This window comes from Trichechus manatus, unplaced genomic scaffold (genome assembly GCF_000243295.1).
Source record: "Trichechus manatus latirostris isolate Lorelei unplaced genomic scaffold, TriManLat1.0 scaffold00100, whole genome shotgun sequence".
Taxonomy (NCBI): domain Eukaryota; kingdom Metazoa; phylum Chordata; class Mammalia; order Sirenia; family Trichechidae; genus Trichechus; species Trichechus manatus.
In genome coordinates this window covers 5,612,793-5,635,434 of record NW_004444036.1, presented here as the reverse complement: position 1 = coordinate 5,635,434, position 22,642 = coordinate 5,612,793, and the positions used below count along the sequence as shown (strand labels likewise).

At 35.3% G+C, this 22,642-nt stretch overlaps 1 protein-coding gene across 5 annotated transcripts in view; it reads right to left on the bottom strand.

Annotated features, from left to right (window-relative positions):
* CNKSR2 (connector enhancer of kinase suppressor of Ras 2) overlaps nucleotides 1-22,642 on the bottom strand; it is a 281,133-nt gene that overhangs the window by 20,262 nt on the left and 238,229 nt on the right. For all 5 annotated transcript variants that reach the window (XM_004382841.1, XM_004382843.1, XM_004382842.1 and 2 more), the window contains 2 exons: nucleotides 21,465-21,565; nucleotides 18,131-18,677 (listed from right to left, as the gene is read on the bottom strand). In XM_004382841.1, coding sequence (XP_004382898.1) covers nucleotides 18,131-18,677; nucleotides 21,465-21,565 — 648 coding nt within the window. The remainder of the gene's footprint in view (nucleotides 1-18,130; nucleotides 18,678-21,464; nucleotides 21,566-22,642) is intronic.

The following is a 22,642-nucleotide window of genomic DNA, read 5'->3' as shown; positions in this document are numbered from 1 at the left end:
TGACTTTAATTCTCCAAACTGGACATTCAGGAAGAGGACAACACGGTTTCTGGTGGAATAACAGGTGAAGGTATCTGTACCTGGGGAGTTGAGGCTGTGAAAATACATTTAGTATGGTTACTCCATCAGAACCAACTCAAAGTAAACAAAGGGACTTGTCCCCTGTATCTTTTTGACAAGTTGTTGATCAGCTAACTTGAACTCTCATCAGTTAAGTTTGATGCTACGCAAATTGTCCTTTAGGAAGCAGACAATCAATGGCGTAACTTCCTAATTCTTGAAAATTTTATCTAAAATAAATGTAGATTTATGTATATTTTGCAAGTTAACAGTAACATAAATCTTTACAAGCTTTTCCCCGATAAGTCGACCCTATTCTTTTTGTCATATTAAATTCGGATACTATCCTCAAGGTACTGTCATCTTGATTTTAGAGGATTAACTTTATTTATTTTTTAAGAATATCATTCAGTATTAGCTCCGGTATTCTATCATCCCTCGAGGCTGAAAAAGGAGAAAAAAGAGGTGTTGATCTACAAAAGTGGGCGAAATACTAAATTCTCTTCAACAGGAGTGAACAGGTATGTGTGGGTTGTGAGTAGAGTAAAAAGTGATTCTTATGCTAAAAATTTAAAGACGTTATTTCCCCTCATGCTGTAACATTGTTCATAGAAGCTTGAAATGGACCTCTTCTGATTGCTTCTTTTGTGACTGAGCTTGCAATGTTATAAAAATTGCAATACTGATTTTTCTCCTTCAATAACTTCTAAATGTTAATGCCTTATTACTAACCTCCTTGGCATAGCAGTCTGACATTTGGAATCATTTGCTCATTAACAACTCTGGCAAGAAGGAGCTGCTTTAGGGGCACTGCCAATTGAATTTCTTAGCAATAAGGACAACTGAAAATACCTTCCCCACAAAAGCAAGCACCAAGGAAGGTAAGAAGAAAATTTAAGAGACATTTGTAAGAATCTAAAACTGTATCGCAACATTTATCAGAATTAATATTTTTCTTTATCTCAAATCTGTTATAAATCTAATCTCTCATCTTAGTCAATGATGTTCTCATATTATCTTATATTTTCCAACCTATGATAATTACATCATAGACTATTCTCATAAATCCCCATTGTTAAAGTCATTTGCACATTTTAATGAATTATTATATTTTTATGTGTTCAAAATGTACTGTGTACATGACAAGAAAAAAATTGGTAAAAGTCACTATAAAATCATTTTTGTAAGAAATAGTGCATGGGTGTAAACTAATTAGTATAAATGTCCATCTTGATTAAAAACTCAGGAGCAATGAGTATTCATACTCAATCCTGGCTGTCTTGGAAATTACTGGTTATTAAATTTTGCACCAGCAAACTCATTTTGCATTTAGGATGAAAAGCTAGTGAATCTAAGAATGTATTAAGAATACACTTTTTTAAAAAGCCCTATTATATATGAGTTTCATTTTTCCCTCCTGAGAACATTGTATGGCACTGGCTTTTAAAGAAAGTAAATTTACTAAATAATTAGAGATGTGCTGACTCTCAATGTTCTTACGGAAAAATACAAATGACTTTATAGCTACTGAAAAAGGTTTCCAACTATATCTGTGTTTAACATTTAGCGTCACATGTTGAATTTTACACTAGCCAGTGTAATTACAGAAAACTAGAATTGTACAAGGATTTCTTTAGGGTGACAGCTCCTTTTGCAAAATTCAAATGTTGGAAATGTCAGAAGGTTCTGTATTGTACAAGCTAATTTGTATTCAATATAGTAATGAATTGCTAACTTCCTGCTACCAAAGAAAACAAAAATCCAATTAATAAATTTATGTCCTATTGTAAACAGGAGCCCTAGTGGCGCAGTGGTTAAGAGCTATGGGTGCCAACCAAAAGGTTGGCAGTTTGAATCCACCAGCCGCCCCTTGGGAACCCTGTGGGGCAGTTCTACTCCGTCCTATAGGGTCACTATATGAAAAAAAAAAAAAAAGGAAAATTCCATATTTCATCAAGGTCAGGCTTTTTTGGAATTCCTGTTTAGTATATTCACTATATTTAAACAAGGACCATGTTTTCATCAAACTCTAGATGCCATCCTAAGTCACTTTGTAGGGATGTGCAAATCAAGGGGTGAATCTGGGATTCCCAAGTTCCACTTAACTCTTCCTCACCATTCCTTTGACTAGGGCCATTTTTGCGGGGGAGAGGGACAAAACAATAGCAGCTATAGCAGCTATGGAGTAATTAGTATTTCAGTAACAAATGTGATCATCAAAGAACTCTGAAACTTTGGCCCCTTTTGTGATGCTGGTATAATATTAAAATAAATAATAAAATAAAAGAACAGGCTACAAAAACAGTTATCCTGGTCTATATGATCTTCCATAGATAATGTATCAGATATACCTGGATGTGCTATAACTGGATTTATGGTGATAAATTACATCAGTCCTTTCTTGTTAAGTTCATGTAGTTATGACAAAGGTTCTAGAATAACTTTTCTCATACTGATTTTATTGTGAGCAAGTGCAGAAATACTCTAAAAGACACCAATACTGGATGTAGAAACAAATTTAGCAAATCCCAAAATGAAATTAAAAGCAGCTTTTTTAAGACTACCATATGTATATTAAATGTGTTTACTAATACTTAGGAATACTATCGCATAATTTGAAACGAAACATTATTCCATAGCAATTGACTATGCAGAGTACACACCATAAATACACACAAAACCAGAACCTGACCAAGGAAAATGTCATGATGACATTTTCTTTCTCCTTACTGTAAATCTTTAGCATACTATCAGAAAGCCTGTTTTCTCTTTGTGGAAGATCAATAAATACTTCAAAAGCAGAGGCAGAAACTCTTCTTTAACAATACAATACACTTTAATTATAGAAGGCCTTGGTTCCCAAGGCCTTAGTTTTAGCCATACTAGGAATGGTTTCAGATCTTAGCTGTGTGGGCAGATCTGGTCTCCATGGTGATGAAAAACTCAGCCTGGTAAGTGGAAAGAACTGTGGTACATTGCTCCCTATAGAAACAGGCAAGCTGAAATCAAATGCAGCTTCTGTATTTAGCATCGACAAAGCCAGCAGCTCCAGTGAACTGGTACCCGTACCTCTGGAGTTGCCATGGCAATCTGCTAAGAAAGGTGGGTTACAGATACTCACATCAACATAATACTAAAATGTCAAATCAAAAGTCAGAACATGTGGGTTAAAAGCTAGTTCTGAATTTGGTTTTCTTAAATTAACAGGAGTTATAGGAGTTTAATGGAGGCATTGGTGTTTTTGCCAAATACCATATAATCTAATTAGTATTCCTAGGAAATAGCATTGAACAACTTTTACTCTTCTTCAGCTTTGTGTAAACATTCTGAAGACAAACCAATTTAGCCTGGTAGCTCAGTAATAATATTGACTATTAAAATACTAACATTTGCATTTTACTTTGCACTTTTTAAAGTGCTTTCACAGGCAATGTCCTGAAAAAAGATGTGGAAAACATGAGAATTTCACTAGTTTACTAGGTAACAAATTCTTGTTATACTAAAACGCATACTGCAAATTTGAAATTAGAAGTTGGAAACAGATTAAGTGTGATTGTTGCATCCTTTAATCATTCCTTTCAGGTCACATGAATCAACTCTTCAGATTGGTAAGAGGTGATAGGAAGTAATATTTTATAAGAGAACACACATTAACCCACATTACATTAGATTTGGCATCCATGAGTAGGAACTGGTAAGACTACTGGCAGTTCCCAATTTTACTCCTAAATCTGTTGCTTTTCTACACACCCCTCCAATAATAAAATAAAGAAATAAATGAGGGTCCTTTAGCTAATACCAAAAAACAATGCAGAAAGATTTGTAGTGTTTCTAAGAAGATAAAGTGTTTCTAAGAATATGGAAGGAAAAACTGAAATAATAACTTTGTTGATTAACATGGCTACCACATGAAATACTTTTCAAATTGGTCTCAAGACTTAACTCTTGGGAAGTAATTTTCTTAATATCCCAACATTAACTTGGTACCAATTAGTTATAAAAGGAATCATGCCAAAATTTAAAATACTAAGAAAGTTTTGACTCAAGTGGTGGAATTGTTTCATTATTTATACATATCATGGTACATGATTTTCGGACACCAATTAGTTAAAATGGGAAAATACACTAATAACAATTTTTATGAATAAAAGTTAAATTGGTATAAATGAAAGACCAGACCCAGGTTTTTGCTTTACTTGAGGGAGCATATTAATGTTGACCCCGGCCTGCTGTAATAAAACCTAAAATGTTTAATTTCTTTTACATAGACCTAATACATATACAGAAAAAGTATCTGAAAGGAAACATTTTGCTAAATTTTAACCTGAATTAAAAATTATAGATCTAGGGGGCAATATGTGAGAAAAGAGTGAAAGATTAAGATTTATAGGCATGGCTGGCTTTACAGATTGCCTTTTAAGTCCAGACTACACAGCATACCTTTACAGAAAAGATAAATCACTAAAATGTCTTTCGCTTCAACAGACAGGTATAAAGGAAAGATATAAGGAGTTCTCCTAAGACAACAGTAAAACTAAAAGGGCAAATACATAAAACTCATTCATTTTACTCAGAATGCCCTTGAGATCATATTGAAAATTATTTTATTCAAAGACTGACCAGTTAATGATGTTGTAGGCTTGACTAAAATGAGTTAAATGAAGAGATTCGGTGTAGAATGAAGGTAGCAAGTTAAAACATCTTGAATTTTCACTTCCTCATAATTCAAGTTCATTGACTATATTTCACTAAAAAACCAAAACGTAATAAATCCTATTACTATGAATGAGATTTGTTTCCTATATCAATGTGTGTTTTCCTCTTGCCGTTAGACAGCTGACTTAACACAGTGGCAACGTGTTCCCAACTTTCTTTATTTTTATTTTTCCCCCTTCCAGTTGCAAGCACAAAAGAGGGATATCAAAGACTTGTTTTGAAATAAGTGCCTTCTGTGTTGGATTCTTGCTGTCAAACCCAAAAACATCACAGATTTGAGCTTGTCATCATGGTGAACCATGTCACCTCTGAAGTATTAGTCTCAGCCTCTCCCTGAGCCACTGAGCATTGTTAGAGAACACTGTATAACCATGCTGATTCACACCATTCTAAATTTGTTTTTTTCTGACTTCAGGTCTTTCAGGGCTACTTGGCAGACCTCTTATTAGTGCTTGGTTAGCTCAGTTTCCAATTCACCAATGGGGTGCTCCAAGCTTCTACTATACTCTTAAAGCCCTACTCTCTATGCGTGGATCTTCCTTTGAGCGGAGAACTTTTTATTCCCTCATTTGCAGAGGAGATACCATATCTCTTATCTGGATTATTGAAATAGTTTTCTAACTGGTCTCCCTATCACCTCTATTCTCTCCCACACTCATCTTCTACATTGCCATCAGAGTAACCTTACTGAAACTTACATCTGATTGTCATCTTCCTGCACAAATCTCCAAAGGCTCTCCATCATGTTCTTTGAGATATAGTCCAAACTTCTGCATGTGGTGTACAGGATCTTCATAATTTAATTCCAGCATAATTTTTCTGTCTCATCTGTACTCATCTACACTACAGCCATATTTCCCTAAATTACTTATTTTTCTTCTTTTCTGTTTTTTGCAGATGTCATATATATGTGTGTGTGTGTGTGTTTATGTGTATATATTTTTTAACCACTTAGAATGTGTCCTGCCCCCTTTACTTTTCCTCCTGGTGAAATCCTACTCATCCATCCTTTGTGAGGTCTTTGAGATTTCACAAGGTAGAGATAACCAAGCCCCTCATAAGTGCTTTCATAGGACTTAATACATTTATCTCTTAAAACACTTAATATACTGTACTGCTACATTTGGATGTTTTTCTCTCCCATTAGACGATGAACTCACTGTGATTTTTTTTAAAAAAAACCTTTGTTTTCCCAATACTTGGCAGAATGGATACTCGGGACATTGTGGCTGCTCCATAATTATTATTTGAATTGAATTGAATTACTGAAATACATTTTTAGTCAATGTCTAAGTATATGGGATGCATACTGAACACTGAATGAAGAGTTCTGTTAAACAACTGGAAAAAATGCTTTACCTCATTAGATTTTCAATTGAAGTAAGAAGATATACTTAAAGTCTTTGATGTGAAACTATGTGGAAGAGGGGGAAACCTTGGGAAGATAGGTCACTGAGGTCAAGGGATGCTATTTCTGGCACTGCTATGCTACGGAAGAATGATTTACACTTTATATGAAGTGATAGTCTAACCATTGCTAAAGAGTGTTTTCTTTTGAATGACCTACATTTTCAAGTTATTCACATGTCACGAATATTAGGAGATGAGGTGAGTCAAAACCTTACCAAGACTCAGGATGAGTTTTTTTTTATGCTGAGTTTTTAATGATAACTATAAATACACTCTTTAAAGGTCCTCCTCTATTGACTGAGGCCAATTAGAAGGAACTATCTTACCACCTTGCTAATTTGGGGACGTGTTGGAAGGGGTTGCAGCCAAATTCCTTGATATGGGTTTATTGCTACATCCAAAACTTAGTCTATTAAATAGATTTTGAATGGCTAGATTTCTGTACCACATGGATCAGCCACAATAGTTACCATTATGACATAACCCTTAATTACTGTTTTAACATTTAAAAATACCATATTATATATCTACTCATCTCTGTATTTCCATAAAATATTGAAAACGTAACAGAAAAAGAGTAGCCAAATTTTGCTCAAAGATTTGAATGATTCACCCATCCGTTCATTCCTTTTTTTTATTTTTAGAATATGACATGCTTCTACAATAATCTTTTTTGAAAATTGAGTTGAGATAGTTTTAATTCTAAATAAGCATTTTCTAATCACTAAAAATCTGATTTCTTATATCTCTGGATCAATTTTCTAAAAATTCAGTAATTTCATTAGAGATAGTTATAACATGGGAATTAATATTCTGCCTTACTCAAACTTAATGGCTTATATTACTCACATTTTGATTTAACTGGGCTATAACCACCTGAAATATGTACTACTGGGGTAATGTAAAAGTATGTCTGATATCCTCAATCTAAGACAAGCTCTGATTTTCGAAGTTGGGCAATGAACAGAAGTTTGGTTAGGTGAATCAATTAACATATCATCATAATCCCTAACTTGAAAACCGGTGGAACAAATCATGATACAAAATTTAGGGGCAGCCTATTCCTTTTCATATTAGAAAAGGATTCTAGATTGCTCCTATTTTTTAGCCATAAGAATTATTACTTTATACGCAAAATTTTCATCACTTCAACGCCACTAAACTCAATTGCAAATACAAGGTTCTTGAGTTTTTAATCACTGGTTAGATATATGACCAGTTAAAACATCAGTTTATGACTGGTTAGACATATGACAGTTTACAATCTAGTTTACAAACCACATTATTTCTCTCTCTCTTTCTTTCATTTACTCAAGACAAAGTGAAATAGAATACCTCTGCATTTTGTGAAAATAGTGTATTTATCAACTGGTCTCAAGCTCCTGATTTGATATCAAACATCTTAGAATACTAAAAAGGTAGTTAGGAATATTAGTAATGCATAGGACTTTCTCACACATTTTAGAAATTGAAGACTGATTTTATGCTACCAGTAGAAATATTATTGATGGTTAAGCAGTGACTCATTCATGTAATTTGGCTGTCTCATTATCATTGTTGGGGTATATTTATTAAACTTTGAATACATAAAAGTCATTTATAAGCTCACTACTCAAAATAATGGGGAGCACTGCTACAGTTTAGCTTATTATAAAACAATAGTTAATCCATTCTCTTTTTTGTTCGATTATAATTGATCAGAAACCAATTTTTGGACATCTATGTCTTTCTTCTTCCAACAATATGTAATATTTTGTAATCTATAAATCCATAAAATAGTTTTATTTAATATTTATTTACTCTGAGTTCCATAACAGTGAAGTACATGCTCTATACCTTGTTTAATACACGCCTAGTGAACCAAAGGCAAATAATTTTTGAAGGCCTAACTCTAATTTATCTATCTATTTATTTTTACCATCAGCTATGTGTTAATTATTCAATCAGAAGAGGTATATATCATTGACTATGTGTGAAAATCTCAAGGAAGACGGCCAATGCAGCTCAACGCTAGTTTTCATTAAATTATCCATTCTTAAGTGTTCCATGTTTTCTCTAACAATCATAATAAAAGAGATCATTGTCAAGAAATATCCTTGTCTTTTATAGACAGGCAACATATATTAGATACATTATAACAAGATATCTAATAATTAGAAATCCTCAAATGTCACTCTATTTTGTAAAGCGTTTTAGAGCAAAAGTGATAGTATAGTTTTATACTACCAAGACATTATATGAGAGGGTTTAAACGAAGAGGTTTGAATGTAACTTGTTTCTATAATTTGCAGCTATAATTTATAGGGGATGTGAGTTGGGGCACTGTAGAAATGATAGTTCTTAGGAATCATTGAATGCAGTTGACCAAAGAATAGGGCTAATCAGGGATAGGACTTGGTCCAAAAAGTAAGCTACTAAAAATCTTTGGTACTTTTCTTTCCATACTCTTACTAAACTCTGTAACTGTTGGGTTCCCATTCTCTATCCTAGCACATTCTGATATTGATTGAGGGATGCAAGAACAAAGGATTAAAAATCTTGCAAATTATCCTAATGAAGTCACCTAAACTTTATAGTCCCATTTTTCAGAATATTTTATTTGCAGAAAAAAGCTGGTAGGTCAGTTTCTATAAAACCTTCTGAAGATGAAAATATACAAAACAATATAACCTGAGCTCCAATATTTTTTGCGTAAGTTGCCAATAAACACACTATAGTACTTAATGTGTTAAAAATGAGATTAATACATATAAATAATGGCTCCATGCATTAAAATACTGATAATTTCATATCTCAAAAATATAAAGAAATGAGAAAAACCTATTTGGAATTTAATTCTGAACAACAGGGGTAAAACTAAGTGGCACTCTAGCATGAAGACAACTAGAAGAAACAACCTGTAATTCTTTTTTTTTTCTTTAGAAAGACAAACAGAAATTTTCAATGATCAGTAGCTTAAAAAAATTAAATTCTATTAATACAAACGCGAACTGTTACAAAGAGAGAAAAAGGAGGTGTGGTTGAAGTCACGGTAGCTACAAGAAGATTCCTTAGAAAAAGCCTTAGTTTAAGGAGAATTTCCGTAAAAGATGGAAGGAGAGGCTACTGGAAATGAACAGGCAGAAAATAATACCAATTGCTTGCAAGAAGAGTGCCAGGAAGGCAAATGTTCAGCTGAGGCTTGAGAAAAAACTGAACATAAAAAGAAAAGCTTTAAAAAATATTTTTTTAATGAAAGAAAGTAGAACTATATGATGTCAACAATATTTTAGGCTTTTTCTGCAAACTAGGAACATGAAAACTACTAAGAACTACTTTGTGTTGCCTTTGAATCAGTAGATTATAACTTTACGAATTGAAAGAACATTTTGGAAGTTATCTTAGGGCCACTGTCAGATATTCTCCAGAGTTACTGCTTAAAAGGAGAGTTCGCTTATCCAAACAAACAAGGAAAATCCCAGCACGGTCTGCAAAGAACATAGTGATAAACCTGATATAGATACATGGCAAAGTTTTAGGATAGACTATGATTTGGAAGAAGGTTCTTTTTTTAATTTCAATTGAAAGACCAACATGGATTCTGTAAAAAATGAAGCATTTTCAACTTTTTTTTTTTTTTTAACAATATCGTTAGGTTGGGAGATAAGAGGAATGCCATAGGCAGTGCGTCACGTATATGATAAAAATTCTCATGATAGCCTTATGAATAAAGATATTGTAATATGGATTGCATGATATTACTATTAGGTGAATCCAGATAAAGACTTTGAATGTTTGAAAGAGATTAATGTATAAAGTTTCCAATTGTATACTGTAAGGCTCTGTCCTTGGTCCTTTCTTTTTAAAAAGTTTTTTTCCTCAATCAGTGAAGCAGCCAAAAGACATAGAAAGGATGCTTAGAGCGTTAGAGGATTATTCAACAATAGGAGGGATGATTAATATCATAGATGATAAAAATTGAGATTCCAAACTTCCCTAACATATTGAACACTGCTGGGTAAGACTGGAGAACTTAAAAATATAACAGAAATAAGTATATATTGTTGTATTTAGCCTAAAAAATAAAATAAATAAATGTGGAATGCTATTTATGACTTGGTAAAATTAAAGCATTATATGAGCTAACACTGAGTAGGCTAAAACTAATACAATCATACTAACAAAAATTTAGTGTTCATATCACTGTAATAGTTCTAATACACTTGGCATGGAGACACTAAAAAGAAACAATCAGTACATGTGAGGATAGCCAGGATGGCAAGTTATCTAGAACCCACATCATAGGCATAAAGTTAAAATGATTATATGCATTTAGTTAAGAGGAGAGACTACAAACTCTGATAGATAATGCAATTCCGTTCTATAGTTTTAGACATATACAATGTGCAGAGCACTATGGTGAGAGTAAACTGTGAAGCCATTAAGCTGAAGAGAACCATAAAACCTTAGAGTTGGAAGAGACCATCAGGTGCCTTATTTTGGTGGGAAGAGCAATTGCTAGGGGTGCTGGAAAATCTGCTTTCTAATCCTGTTTACGACAACGAAATAGTTAGTTTACACAGCATAGCCTTGTGGCCTTCATCTTTGAAAGGGGAGTAATATAGGAGGAGAATGGTTTCAACATTAGAGAACGTGATCATAAATGAGCCACAATACATTGAGCAGTAGTTCTACTTCTTAACATCTCAGGTCCTCGGCATGAAAAGAGTATGCTGAGCAGATGCAGCCCTGTCTTTCCTTTTACAAAATATCTAAAAATGAAGAATTTTGCAATGTTTTGATTCCTGTTTTATGTCACACAATGAATAAAACAATAACTTTAGCTTTAACTATTAAAAAATAGAAAGGAATTTAGTGACAAGAAGGGTTAGTTATTATTTGTTCACTCATGCTATCTATCATTCATTCAGTAGTACCTGACCTAGTATGTGCTACTGTTTTAGGCACTGGCTGTACAAGATGGCAATAAAATCCCTGCTTGTAAGCAGCTTTTATTCTGGTGTGTGGAGATGAAAAATAAACTAGTGCACAGTATGTAATATTATGCCCATAGTGATAAATCTATAAAGACTATAAAAGAGGGGAATGTACCAGAGGAGGAAGCTGCTAACCGTAAGGTTGGAGGTTTGAGTCCACCCAGAGGTGCCTCAGAAGAAAGGCCTGGTGGTCTACTTCTGAAAGTTCAGCCACTGAAAACCCTATGGAGCACAGTTCTACTCTGACACACGCGGGGTCCATGAGTTGGAATTGACTTAACGGCAACTGGTGGTAACTGGTACCAAAGGATGAATGGGGGTGGTGGTGGGGCATCTGGGTCAGACTGGATTGTCAGCAAAGGACTCTCTGAGGGGAAAACATTGCACTGAGACCCTAATGGCAAGATCTATAAATACATATTTCAGTAAATATGTATGAGGTTATTGCTTTTGGAATTCAAGGTGTCTTTTGAGTTCCCAAATGTCCACAGTCAAAAACAGAAGGAGTAGTGAGTGATGAAAACGTAAAATGAGAGACGTATCTATTTTAGCTCCTAGAATACGGTTGATATATTACATTGAAACACACAAAATTGCTGATTATTTCATCATTTTGACCTACAAAAACAGCAATTCATATGGCTCAACTCAATAGCTGGAAATGAACAAAGATAGGTCATGTAGTTAAGTAAACACTATTTAGTGGAGTTTGTCAGGCCTAATTCACTATTTAAGAGCCCCGGTGGTACAATGGTTAAGCACTCGGCTGCTAACCAAAAGGTCAGCTGTTCGAACCCACCAGCCGCTCTGCGGGAGAAAAGACTTGGCAATCTGCTCCCATAAAGATTACAGCCTTGGAAACCCTATGGGGCAATTCTACTCTGTCCTGTAGGGTCGCTGTGAGTTGGAATTGACTCCAGGGCACACAATAATGACTCACTATTTAAGTATTGTAATTGCCTTCTTTGCCTAAATCCAAATCTGCATAAAATATACATACAATTATATAATTATATAACATTAACTGGACAGATTTACAATGTGTCAGATACGGTTACTAAGAGCTTTCGGCATTACTTCATTTAATCCCTACACAACCTCAAAAGACAGATACTGCTATCATATGATTTAATGATGAAAAACATGAGGTTGAGGTGTTAAATAACTTAATCAATCATACAACTTGCAGTGGAAGAGCAACAAAACAAGAATTTGAACTGAAGAATGTCTCCAAAGACTGTATTCTAAGCTAGGATCACTTATTAGTTATAGTAAAACATGCTTATTCATTTCAAGAGTCAACAATAATGATATCAGACTTGCCATATTTTCAGTTTCATATTTATCCCCTCTTTTATATATCTAACACTTCTTTAGTGTCAAGACTTTTTAATGATGTGATGTGATCTGGCGTATATGTTTGCATATACATATTAAAAGAGTGAAACTGCTTGAAGAACATATCTGAAGACACGATATACACAGTAGTAGAGCTGGTCTTGTAGAAAGTAATGACAAGCAGTTCAGTCACTTCTTCATGATCTTAAAAACTAATCAACTTCATCTAAACTATTAATAATTATTCCATCTCCCTTGCTGTTTAGGCATGGTTATGTGATGGTGCAACCTTGCCCAGTGAAATTTGGGGACTTATCTGCTGCAAGAATCCAGGGAGAGTTTTCCTTGATCTTACAAAAAGGACTAAAGACAGGGCCTGGCTTTTGGCTCTTTGGATGCTGTCTTATGAGAAGGGATGACTGGAGCTGTTGCTTGAAGCTTGAGATCAAGGAGGAAAGCCTCTTGGCATTAAAATTAACTCAGAGTCCTGACACTGTAAAGCCACTAAATTTTCCCCAGAACAGCCCCATCTCTGACCTCCCTGTAAGTTCATAACTTTTCCTCATTATTTAAGCCAAAAAAACGGAGGTGTGATAAAAACCCAATCTATGACCACTATCAGAATTATAGTTGGATTCTATATCTAATCTTCAGTGTTTTATGTCTCCCTAAGAGTCTTCAAAATCAGACAATAAGGTATTGAGAGAATATTTGTTTACTATTTTATAGACGTTTCTACATACTTTATTTATATGTACTTTTTACATAACCAGCCAAGGATGCTGCCTTAAACTTCTTTCTGACTGTATTGCATGTCTTTTTATTCACATTGCTTATATCCTTCTCTGTCTATTCCCTTTGAAAGAGCCCTGGTGGTGCAGTGGTTAAGCACTCAGCCGCTAACTGAAAGGTCGGCGGTTTGAACCCACCAGCTGCTCCAAGGGAGAAAGATGTGGCGGTCTGCTTCCATAAAGATGACAGCCTTGGAAACCGTATGGGGTAGTTCTACTCTGTCCTAGAGGGTTGCTATGAGTCAATCAACTCGATGACACACAACAACAACATCTACTCCCTTTAGACCCGAACTATAATTTGAGATTATTAACGATTATACTCTTCCAAATTCTTTGAGTTTGTGCATAATTTATCTTGACAACAAATAAAACAGTGATAAGTGCTGCAATATTTTTCTTTATCTGCAACTTATTCCTTTTTTTCTTTCAACATAATTTCATATTCTGGGAATAGCTTCCCCTTGCACACACATTTCATACCTGAATGTTCTTCAGCATAACATTCATGGCTTTTAGAAAATCTTCAGGAAATTACTCTAGGACCCTTAAAATGAAAAATGATTGAAGAGGATTAATGCATCTTCTTCTGCACTGTATTGGTAGTCATTATCCAGCCTCTCTGGCTAGATAATTTAGGATACTAGGTCACTGAGCTGCATATTCCGGGCAGCTCCTAAGTTATCAATGGTGTGCAAAGGATGTTAGATATTAAAAATGACTTTAAAACCTATTTCTCAGCAGATCTCATTTTGAAAGCATCAATATCAGGCAGATAACTTGATGCATATAGTAGCTACAAGGTAACAGATTTTATTCCCCTTCACCCTCTTCTGCCAAAAAAAAAAAAAAAAAAAAAAAAAGACCTAGGTTTTGCTTTAGATTTCTAAGACCTAGCTAAATATCTGTGCAAATTAATTGAGAATACTGGTTGGTTATCTCCAAGACAATGAAAAAGAGCACATTATAACTCCATTGAGTAAATGAAGGTACCAAGAACATATGGCTAGGAAACAGTACCTCTATAACTGCCGGAGGAAGTCAGCAGGATTAAGGGATAAATCTTTTGAAAACCGCATCTAAACTGCCTAGTATGGCAAAGGAGAGACATATTTAAGCAGACTTCAAGGTGCACTATCCAAAACAATATTTTAGTATTATAGCAGATGATTTCTGAATGTTTCTATACTTTGTCCCACACTTTTATGATTTATACTTCTTGGAATCTGTACAACCTGACATAATTTATAATTTACTTTAGCTGAGGTATTATAAAGCCCACACCTCACTCAATAAGCTTCGAAATTGCTAATTGGGATAACAGGAAATTACTTGTTATCTCCCAAATGCCAGTGAAGTAGGTCAGGATAATTAATATACAAGCTGACTTTTCATTCAAAGGAAAACAAGACAGGTCTCATCTGTGTACTTTTAGTACCATCCACTTTAGACTAAAATGCATTCAGTCTGGGAAAAATCACAGAATGAGTCAGTTAAATAATTGAATTTAAAAATAAGACAAACGGTAGTTCAACCATGAGAAGATAGATTGAAATCTGTCTTAAAGGCTAAATTTACACTTCATAAGCAGGGTCAAATTCCATATCTATAAGGCAATTGAAAAACATCTAGGTCATGAATTTAGGAATATCTTGCTTCTCAGATTGTTTTGTAAGCTCTAAAGCACTATATAATACATATTACATAAAGGTAAGGTATAATATAAATTATAAGAAAGGGGTTTGGTTGATGACATAATTCTTTACCCCTAAGGTAAAAGACAGTCCATATTTTCATGTTTTTTTTTCTTCCACTACTCCTACCCACCACCTGCCTGAGGCTTCCTATTTTTAATTTCTTGGCAAACTGAGGAAAATGTTGGAGACAGGGACATTAAACTTATTTTCTCTGCAGGTCTGTACTTGATTAGTACAAATTCACTTTAGTAGGCCAAACCAAATGCTGGCCTCAGAAGGACAGTTAGTAACACATTGCTGTTGGACTTTGATTTTCACAAACATGAATTGCCTGCTTAACCATGCAGCAGCAGAGTGCTGTGTGGCGGGTGGCATGCACATAAGTCTCAGGCTGATGTAATGGCCATGGCTTCTTTCCCACGTATAACTTATGTTCTGTTGACATAGCACCAAGCAGCTTAGTGTGAATATGCAGCCTGGAATATTTACTCCCAATGGCCAATCCAGGGCAGCCATGAACATGACACCCCTTAACTAAGCCTTAAAGATTCTTTTGAAATCACTGATTTTAAAGGTGATGTTTCCTAAATGAAGTGCTCATCAAACTGCACACTCCTAAATATAGAAATAACAATACAGAAAAACCATCACTAGAAAGGCGAACATACATTCCATTAAATAAGAAGCATCTTCTGGGCAAGCATGAAATGCACTGCTCTGTGGAGAAGAGTTTGAAGTACACTGAGACATCAAGTGGCAAGATTTATGGAAAAATACCCAGATAGCAATGGAGCCTGAAAGATGGTACACCAGCCACCACCTTTAGTGAAGCAGATCTGACTGAAATAGCATGAATTGTCCCACAACATTTACTCATAAAGACAACATGTACAATAACAAATTTACTGACATACTGTCTAGGACTGTTCTGCTTTATCACAATTATTCCACAAAGAGAGAGCTCACTGAAAAACAAAGGAAAAGTACCGAATAACTGCCCACTTAATTCATTTGGGAAACTTAAGGAAAAAAAAAAAAATCAACTCGGGAGTGCATTTACATAGCTAAAAATAAGTCTAATGTGCAGAACAACCGAAAAGGTCAAGAGATGCTAAAAGAAAAAACATCAAAAGCAATCTAACTAGAGATGCTCAGTGGAGCACTAAAAACCTGAAGGCATCATGCTTCTTTCCTTTCACGTTCTGGGACAGGCTTCCTCCTTTCTAGTCTTCCCTTACACAGTGACTAGGAGGAAGTGTTAGGTAACTAGCTTGCCCTAAAAGAGGCAGCTTCAGTGACTTCTATCTGGAGAAATGATGGAATGTTTGCCGATCAGAATTCTCTATTTTGGAGGGCTGTGCCTCATTTCTGGCAACGGAGTTGGTTTTTTGGTTTTGATGCCTAATTTTAACACAATTTATTTAAAAATGGCTGAGATGAAGTGTTTTCTCCAATATGTTTGTAGAATAATAAATAAACCTCACAAAGTGAGTTACAGCTGTTGTGTAGCACCTGGATGACAGTGGAAATGAAGTTTCCAACTCATATTTAGTTAAATCTTAGAAAACAATTTATTAATCTTGGAGTACCTATAATATTAAACATGTGTTATCATGCTTGCTAGAACTCCTACAGAAGTCTAGCATGGCTCCTAAATAGTTCTTTCATAAGACTTTTATACAATCTCTAATAAATGTGAATGTTAGGAGGGCTTGGCAGGTAATGGTAATTACCTTCCCTGTACCAACAGTATACCTTTTATAACACTCCTCCTGGAGACTATGGCTAAAATATACTTCACGTGGAAATGGTCTTAACATATGAGTTTTATTACAAGCAATGCTTATATTTTGTTGGTGAAAGATATGATTTAATTCCCATTAAATAATGCAATGAAGAGTCATACCATAAAAGGAAGCCCGCTGTATTCTCTAGTCAATAATCTCCAAAGTGACTCTCATTTTAAATGCGCCAAGGTTGACATCAACATGAGGCTCCTGACCTGTTGGTAACCTGTGAGCTTTGAGCTGTTTTTCCAGTTGTAATGAACTTATACTAACACATCCAGTAATCAAAGTCCCATGTACTTGCCAAATAGGTCGAAGGATACAGACAGTCTGTATCCTTAAAGGAGAAGTCTAAGGCCCTAGGGGGACCAAATCAGTAGCTGTGGTTTCATCAACATTTGCTCAAGTCAGCTGCACTAACTGACTCAGACTTCATTTTGAATCAAGAGATGCAACAGCTTTATACTATTTCTTCTATAACTAATTTTTTTTTTCATTTTACAGTCAGGATTTATAGCCAAGCCTAGATTTTATTTTTACACTAAAATAACTATGTTATAGCCTTTTCTTCAACTAGCCTGGGTTTTTGAACTGGTGTATCAACATTAGTTATAAACAGATGCTTGGTATGGCATGTTGGATAAAGAACTTGATTACTAGTAAACATATTCTTAATGCTAACAAGGCAGAGGGTAACTTAACTGACTTGTCTCTCTTAAGACTTGATTCACATAAATTGAGTTTTGCAATCAATATACATGTCAAGAGAGTAGATGGATGCTTTTGGCAACTTGGTTTGTAGAATCACGTTTAGCTCTTTGGAGTTGACAGAAATGCTATGTGAAATTTCTTTTTGAAAAAAACTGTCTTTTGAATTTTTCCTTTAAATCTTCAGACAGTGAAAATGGAAGCTATGTATGTGTGTGTGTTCACTTGCTTATTTAGTCAAAGCTCTTCTAACACTCTGCTATAAACATTTATAGTTACTTAACTATAGTTACTTAGGGGTCAACCACTGTGGGCCAAAGGGATGATGCATGCAAGTGACAAGAAAGTGGATAAGAGAAGTTAACAAAAAGAAATGAATACCATTAACCTTACAAAGCAAACGGGTAGTTAGAGAAAAGAATTATTTGCTCTAGCTGTGGGTGTCCTGGGATATAAGCTTCATTACTCATCATTTTTTCCCAAGTTACTGAAGTTCTGAAAGTAGGACATCAAGGGATACCTAACTTCTTATGCAGCAAGACCATTATTTTAAGAAAAAAACCCCCAAAATTCTGTTTTCTCAAAATAAGTTTGAAAAGATTAAGACTTTCTGTATACAGGCTAAGAATCTTCATAAACATACTTACTTTTTTCTCCTATGTTTTCCCCTGCTGCCTCCCCTTCCTCCTCCTCCTCCTCCTCCTCTTCCTCCACCTCTGTTGGTTGCACATCATCCTGTGGATCACAGACACTAACGGGCGCATTCAGACAGCAGTGGTTGAACCCACTATCTCGAGGCAGAGTGAAACTTCTTGGCTTGCCCCCATTTCCATTTAACACTTGCATCCTCTCGCTCTCAGCTAAGGGATATGGCCCATAGTGATCCTGTAGGTGGCACTTTTGAGTTGGAAGGGTGGACTGCCGCCTGTGCTCTGGGGAGATAGCCGCAGAGTCAGAGAAGACAGAATCCTCCAGGGGCAGAGTCTGAAGATAGTGTAATCCTGAGCTTGTCAGTGGTGTCTCAATTAAATCCTGCCAGGAGCGGCGCTGACTGGCTGTCTTGCGTATGGGGGACACTGCACTGCTCCCAGTCACTTCTTGGCGAAACTCCTCATGAGAAGACTGAGACTGAGAGGTCTCTGTGGAGGAAAGCCGGCTGTGTTTTGCTTCCACGTAAGGACTGGCACAACTCATCTGCGGAGGATGGAAAGGAGCCTCTGATCAGTCACTTCAGAGATAACAGACCACTTCTACCCCTGAGGAATACATTGGGCTGTCACCAGATAATATTTAAGTGGGCAGACTCTTATCTAGTCAAGTTAATGACTATTCCAATTTTCAGATATCTCGAAAGTAGGCCCCAGCTTACATTTCAAAAGACAGAGGCATGGATATATCGAAATACAGTTATACCAACCTCTCGTGAAAAAATCTGACATAGTAATGCAAAATTTTACAACAATAAAAGTATAAGAAAATGTGAGTGCTTAAAAAATATTCAGCAACTGAAAAATTCTTGTTTTAAAATTTCTACACATTTGAAATCCTGAAAATGTATTGTTCCTCAAATTTGTATTTCCAGATTTTATGTAGCTTGGAATGAGAGCAAAGAGAAATCCTTTTGGATATGAAAACCAAATGCCTATAAACAAACAGAGTCTTTCCTCTTCTTCATAGAAAAGCTGTCCTTTGGTCTTGTCAATCCTCAAGCACTTTCTAAAGTGTTAAAAAAAGAAATTAAGTCCTAACACATGCTATAACATGGATGAACCTTGAAAACATTATGCTGAGTGAAATAAATCAGTCACAAAAGGAGAAATATTGTATCATCTCACTTATTTAAAATACCTAGAATAGGCAAGACTATAGAGATCAAAGTTCATTAGTGGTCACCAGGGAGGGGGAAAGAGGGACTCATTACTTAGAGGACACTAAGCTTCTGTTAAGGGTGATGGCAAATTTTTGAAAAGGATAGTGGTGATAGTTTAACAACATGATGAATGTAATTAATGTCACTGAATTGTACATTTTCAAAATGTTGAAGTGGCAAATTTTTTTTACATATATATTTATCACAAGCAAAAAATATGTAGGCAGATAAGATTATACCCTGAAGGGGATTAACATTTGCCCTGAGCACAGACACTACAGGGTACATAAACACACACACACACACACAAAAAAAAAAAAAAAAAAAAAAAACCAGAAAATTTTTATCCCTCAATTTAAAGTTTGGGAATATATGTTACAGCACAAAGGCTAGTCAAGAAAAAAGATTTGACATCAAGTGAACACTGTAAAATACTTGCAGGTACCCCTACTGCAACAAGCCTTAATCTAGCTCTGGGGGCTAACAGACCGGCCCAGCCCCCTTTCTGGGAGGAGAAGTCAGATTTATTCAATATTATCATCATAAATGAAGCTGAAGTAGAGGCCAGGACAAGCCTGGCTGAGGTGAAGGCTGTGTTGCTTCCCTGGGTAAAGGAGGAGAAATTACTCGGCATTTTCTGTGGGCAGTAGGTTACCTTTCCACATGTCTAAACAATTGTGAGTAGTTTCTTTCTTGAAATTCTTAAGTTTAAAGGGCTGTTCAGTGAAGCTGAAGTTTTCCTTTCTTCCTCTTTTATAAGTATTTTAAAGGAATTGTTCAGATAATGACGTTTTAGGGAAAGAGGAAAAATACAATAAACTATATTTTGTCATCAAGTTCCTTGTTTTCTTTCTATAGCTTGTCCCTTGCACTCTGTTTTGTTAGGTAAAGTACAGAATTTATTAAAGAAATGTGCATACAGATAGGGCAATTCTACAGTTTTCCCCACATTTCTCCTAGGTTATCAAGCATTTTTACTAAAAATGTAGCTTCTCTTTTAGTTATTAGCCAAAAGTACCCATTCATTTATTTCAGAAATATTTATTAAGCATTTAATAAATAAGCACCAGTGCTGTGCCAGCTCATGAGAACATACAGACGAACAGAACAGAGTCTCTTTTCTCAAAGAGTTCACAGTCAAGTACAGTGAGACATTCACAGTCCCAAACATTCTGACTTACTATTATCCAGTAAATATTCTGATTTGCTATGTTGGGTCTGAGCATCTCCATGTCTAAAATGTTCCAGAGGTGATTCTTACACATAGCTAAGGTTGAGAAGTAGCCTAGAATTATATCAACATCTTGCATAGTACTTTTCTTATTAAACTCCCCCCCCACCACGAATAATATGGAGGCTGAATTAGATTGGCTGTTTTTGCTGCCTAAATTCAGCTTCCATTCCCTATATAGGAGACACAGTCCCAAGATAGGCAGAATTGATTCTTAAGGTTAGCGTGCTCATGTAAAGTATTATCTAAACTGGGACACTACTGAGACACTCGGTAATTCTGATGGGAAATGGGCATAAAAATGTGATAGTTCCAAGCAAACCAGGACAGTTGTTTACTTGATTAAAAAAAACCAAAGTACAGTCTATACACAGAATAATTTACACAGGCTTAAGAAGTCCAGAGCAGCATAGAAACATATACATTAAGTTAGACCCCATGGCGGACTCAAAAGTGACACACCAAAACATGTTCAATACAGACATAATATTAATCATTATGAGTTGCTTCTAAAGGACATAGGAATAAACTTTATTAGCATGGAATAGATAAGGTCAATTTATTTATCTTGTCCTAAAAAAACTTTTTTTGTTGTTGATGTTTCTTTGAAGGCTATTCTGGCACAAACAGTATATTTTCCTAATAATACTGGTCAGGTATTTATTCTACCTGGAATCTGTGGTGACTGTTTCTCCTGATTAAATATTCTTCATATACTTAAAAAAAATTTTCCTTATTGATTTTAGACCTCCAATTTTCTTTCCCCCAAGAAACCCAAAGTTTGACATGCAATCTACTATATAAGATTTTAACATACAAAAAGGCATTTTTGTTCAAAGACTCTGATTATATGTTAAGTATATTCCTGCTGTTAACTTACAGAGGGAGGCCGCGGGTACGTATCATAGGGTGGTGGTGGGCTGTCTTGTTTGGGTGTTGATGGAGTATCTGCTTCTTCCTTGTCACTCTCACTCCAGTAATCTGAAAATTCACACACATGGACACATCAACATTCTATTAAATGTTTCTAGCCATATTTCCAAAAATATACACTATCATTTAACAAAAGAAAATTTAAATTACATCCTTACATCTCCCACCCTCCAGGCCTACCAATTCTTATTTTCAACTGGGTTTTGAGGATGAAGGAAGAGTATAATCACCTAATTGCCACCACCTTTCAAAGCAAGTAATTATATGCAGTCACAATTTTAGGGAGTTAAGAAAAAGACATTGCATAATCCAATCAGGTTTACGGTGTTTTAGTTTCCAGGTCAAATTATTCTAAAACCTTCAGTTGATGGATAATGTCATATGATACCTCTTAAATGTGTATTATTTTATCCTAAAGACAAATACTCAAAGAAAAGCAATAGATACATTGCTGTAGATCTCTACAATCAGCTCCAAATATAATGCTCCAAATTCTCTTCTCTGGCTTCAATTCACTGGTTATCTAACAATCACTGTTTTCCAGAGTCACGCTGACATCAGTCTCTATAACACTATACTCCCACCTCTACTTGGAAACACATGGCAAACTCTGATTCTTGCCAAATGCAAAAGGGCAAATCTGCTGATGTGGGCTGAAAGTTCCAAACTTCCAGAACTACTTAAAAGGGTAGAAAATACAAGTCGCTAGACAAAGTGACTTGGCAGACCCCAGGCAAGAAGGAAGGGAAGAACTCAGAGATACACTATTAGAGTAAGTTAAATGCAGCAGAAAGGCCAATAATCAGAATTGTTCTCAAACAGCCTGTAACAGTTGCGTTAATTTTTTATGTGATTTACAAGGAAAAACCCAGAATTATTACCCATACCCATGTCAGATGATTAAAGAAAATAAAGGTATTAAAACAAAAGGTACCCTATTATAAAAAAACAAATTACAAAAGAACCATTACAAGTATTAACTAATATTTAGATTTAGGTGGAAAATCATGGCACATATTTTTTTTTTAAATATTTTATTGTACTTCAGGTGAAGGCTTACAGAACAGATAGTTTCTCATGTAACAGTAACACAGATGCTGTTTTATGACATTGGTTAACAACCCC